The 4,407-nt window shown below is 41.1% G+C and overlaps 1 protein-coding gene across 2 annotated transcripts in view; it reads left to right on the forward strand.

Annotated features, from left to right (window-relative positions):
- The first annotated feature begins 66 nt into the window (after positions 1-66).
- LOC142904183 (E3 ubiquitin-protein ligase TRIM39-like) overlaps positions 67-4,407 on the forward strand; it is a 138,898-nt gene continuing 134,557 nt past the window's right edge. The window contains exons 1-2 of one of the 2 annotated variants that reach the window (XR_012929355.1): positions 67-153; positions 926-2,871. Coding sequence is in view for 1 of the 2 variants with exons in the window: in XM_076050134.1 (XP_075906249.1) it covers positions 928-2,670 (1,743 nt within the window). In the remaining variant the exon portion in view is untranslated. Of the gene's footprint in view, positions 154-925; positions 3,625-4,407 lie in introns of those variants that run through there. The other variant, XM_076050134.1, reaches the window with a different exon arrangement.

The raw sequence follows: 4,407 nt of genomic DNA on the forward strand, positions 1-4,407 counted from the left end.
ACCCATTAAAGATCAGGAAACAGACTTTTATTTTTTATTTTTTATTTTTCTTTTTTAATTTTAGATCAGGAAAACAGACATGCGCGGTTTGCAAATAGAAAGTGAAACTTACACACAGAACTTCAGACGGCGAAGTCAACGGCCTCTGTAAAGGTAGTCTTCACTTGTGTGAATTTATACGTTTCACTTTTTTTTTTTTTTTTTTAAATTTCATGTAATATTACCAAGAGGGGTTTTAAACTGCGGCTTGCTATAAATACCACGCAGTTTCTGTCGTTATGAGCGGGAAACTGTCACCGCGGCCAACCACAGTCTGTCCGTCGTAGAGCAGTTGCTACAGAATGGTGTCTATTATGATTTGTAATCGGTGAAGATCGATTGGCGAGACCCAGTGGGCTATTGATGCACTTGTAAAGTAAAGCACAGTAACCGTCAGTACATATACATTTAAATGTGAAAAGTGAAATGGGGGGGGGGCGGGGGGGGGGGGCATAAAAGTGAGGGTACTGACGTCTGAAGAGGAGAAGAAGAAGATTTCATTCAGTCCAACACAACAATGTGTAGTAGAGCGTGTAGTTTGTATATTGTGTGTAGTACCTTCATACCTTGTCCTGTTCTCTCTTTTAGGGTGCGTGTACTTTTTTTTTTATTATCTCGGTCTCAGTAAAACGCTCTCCTGAGCTTCACCACTAGATGGCGCCAGAATCCTTGTATTATACATATTCACACAGACTTGTGCGGTCATATCCAACAAATGGCATTAAAGACATATTTTTTTGTCAACAACACAATGCAACTACAACTGAGAACAGAGATGGTATGAAATTACAAAATACAGAAAAATATCAGTGGGTATTTTGTCAAGATACCTCGGTAAATTAACGACATGCTTGTATCCCTCTTTCTTGTCTTCCGACCCCCTCAGACATGGCTTCAATCAACACTTCCCTGTCCACGGAGCATTTTTTGTGCTCAATCTGTTTAGAATTTTTCACTGAGCCTGTTTCAACCCCCTGCGGACACAACTATTGCAAGGGCTGCATCAGAACCTACTGGACTACCAACACTGTCAGTGACTGTCCATTGTGCAAGGAGATCTTCCATGGAGCCCCAGAACTGCGTGTCAATACTGAATTCAGAGACATGTTGGAGCTTTTCAACGAAGCTTTTGTCGTCGACGACGAAAGCACGACGAGCCCCATTACTGTGGAAGTGCCCTGTGATCTTTGTCCAGGGACGGCATGTCCGGCTGTGAAGTCCTGCCTGGTTTGCCTGGCTTCTTACTGCAGTGTTCACCTGGAGCCACATCGCACAGCACAGGCCTTCAAGTGGCATCAGCTTACCGGCCCTATAATCTCCCTGAAAAACAGGTTGTGCAAAAAACACAAAAGGATCCGGGAGTATTTTTGCCAGGATGACCAGAGCTGCGTTTGCAGCGTCTGCCTGACAGATGACCACATGTTGCACAAGGCTGTCTCTGTGCAGGAAGAGTATGAGAAGAAAAAAGATGAGTTGAGAGATCTTAAAAAGCAGGTTGAAGATGTTCTGACTGAGGAGGTCACGATGGAAGACACCATTAAACAGTCTGTGGTGAAAAGTCGAGAGAAAATGGAGAGAACGAAAAGAGAAACTAGCAGGGTCTTCGATGCACTTGTGACCTTGATTGAGTTGAGAAAAGGTAAGCTGATTGACTCTTTGGAAGAGAAGCAGAAGGCAGCAGAGCAGAAGGCTGAAGCACAGTTGAGACAACTTCGATCTGACATTGATGAGCACAAAGAGTTAATGGCCAAGTTAGAGGAGCTTTCCAATACTGAGGACAATTTTAAAGTGCTGCAAGAGTTTCCATCTGTTCCTGGTCTTTTAAACACTGACTATTCTGTTGTGCACCATATCCAGTCACCCCTGAATCTAGACACATTAAGAAGTTTGATGTCCAAGATGAAGGACAAATTGAACGAGGAAATGGACGATGTCATGAGCGAAATTGCCTGTGCAGACAAAGCAAACTCGGAAGACCAAACGCGGCCTCCAAAAAAGGCGTTCAGCGATGAACTTGAGAAAATCAAGAAGAGCTGTGCAGTCAAGGTCACTCTGGATCCGTACACAGCTCACCCCTGCCTGCTCGTCTCAGAAAATGGCAGGAAAGTCTGCGACGTAGGAAGGAAAAGGAAGATTTCTAACAACAGCACAAGGTTTGATTTTTTCCATTTCGTCTTCGCCAAGGAGGGGTTTTCCTCCGGCAGGTTCTACTTTGAGGTCACGCTCAAAGAACAACGGGACTGGGAAATCGGAGTAGCGCGGGAGTCCATCAGCAAGAAGGGTTTGAATCTGTCGCTCAGTCCTGAGAATGGGTGCTGGACATTGGGGTCTTACTGGGGATTCTGCCAGGCAAACGCAAATCCTCCCGTCAGCCTGTCCCTGCAGAAAGAGCCCGAGAGCATTGGTGTGTTTGTGGACTACGACGAGGGGATGGTCTCTTTCTACGACGTTGATACGAGAGCTCTGATCTACTCGTTTGTTCGTTGTGCGTTCACCGTAAGCGAACCACATGAGAGGCATTCTTCTAAAAGACCGTACATTGGCACCCCAGCAAAGATGATGATTTACCCAATGTTTCGACCAAGCAGTAAAGCTGGGAGTGGCCATCTGGAGATCGCGCCACTCATCTAAGCAAGGATGGTTTTCCTCTCTTTTTTGATTGCTTCAGAAACTGCATTCATCCATTAATCCATTTTCATTAGCCGCTTCTTTCTGAACTCAGGGTGCCAGGGGTCTGCTGGAGCCTCTCCAGGCTGTCTTAGGGTGAAGGCAGGACGACAGCCTGGACAAGTGGCCGCTTTATCGCAGGGCCACGCACAGACAAAACATAGAGTCACACTGATGGTCAATTGGGGGAAGCTGGAGAACCTGGAGAGAACCCAGCAGACACAGGGAGAACATGCAAGCTACCTTGCCTGTAGGATACACTGCTGGGTCATTTGAGGGGCCAACAGATTTTTTGTTTATTTTTTATTATTTTTTTTATATATATATATATATATAAACAAAACAAAACAAAAACATTTTTTAATCTCTTGATTACTTCCCCTTTTACTTTGGATTTACCACTCAGTGGAAACCAGGCTTAAATTGCATAGAGTTTCTTGCTAGCCTTGCTAACCTTGGTTCAGTTGATTATGAGCAGACAAAACATTCAGGAGAAAAGTAAAATATTTATTTTACCTAAGCTGCATATATAGTTTAAAAAAAGACGATATGAAACAACGATGGCTAAATGTTTTTCAAGTATTTTTTTTTATTATTGTTGTGGACACTGTGAGAGAACACAGATAAATCAATTTTAAATTGAGAGCCAATCACTGATCTGCAGCTTAAAACTTGTGTCATTTTTTTGAGGTAATTTGTTGATTTATTTTGTACAGCCAAACCTCTTTCTGTTTCTCTATAATCCGTATGTCTTGTATCAGCTGCACTATAGCTCATTTGCTTTATTTTTTGTGTGTATAATCTCAACTGACTTCATAAAGTTTAATTAACTTTTAGAAGTTTTCCACTGTGAAGAGGGAACATCCAAGTCAAGATCTGAATATGAGATGATACATGATTGTGTTTGACTTGATTATTAAAGAAAAAAAATTGAAAATCCGCTCTTCATATTGATGCAATCGGGTCATTAGAACTGTGCATTAATGCATTGCATACATTTAGTAGATATTGACATCAATTGTCCATTAGTTTGTGACCTGATGATTTATTTATTATTATTATCATTATTATTATTAATATTATTATTATTATTATTATTATTATTATTATTATTATTATTATTATTATTATTATTATTATTATTACACACATACACATAATTCGTAGCTCCATACTGACCTCTGGTGGTCAATATTGACAATGCTTAAAGTTAAATAACTTCAAATGTGAACGTACGCCCATGCAGCATGGGTCACATGCTATTGTGTTAAAAGCTTCTTTATTAGTATTTTCTTATGTTTTTATCATTATTTATAACGTATATAATTTGAATAATATAAAAAATAGACCGAGGCTGTCTATAAACTGATAAAAGAGCTTACATTGAACTTAAATATCTGCATCATGTGCAAATAATAATAATGAGGAACTTTGTTATTCGATAGGACTCTTAACTGTCATTGGAAATTGTTCACTTCTCGCAATTTGACATCAGCCATAACGACAACACGCCGTAATCTGACGTCAGCGGATGCAGTCGAAGGTCAGAGCCAAAAGCCGAACTCCGATTGGACTAAACACATTTTGTCCTCGCCCCTTTTTCATTGAATCCCGCACTTAGCTTTTCTGATTGCTCAACCGTGGCTGTCAATCAATTCGGTGCCAGCCAATGGGGCGTCTTTGTCCTTTCCTCATACGTCC

The sequence above is a fragment of the Nelusetta ayraudi genome, unplaced genomic scaffold (genome assembly GCF_046127955.1).
Source record: "Nelusetta ayraudi isolate G7.1 ecotype Tasmania unplaced genomic scaffold, CSIRO-AGI_Nayr_v1 ptg000123l, whole genome shotgun sequence".
Taxonomy (NCBI): domain Eukaryota; kingdom Metazoa; phylum Chordata; class Actinopteri; order Tetraodontiformes; family Monacanthidae; genus Nelusetta; species Nelusetta ayraudi.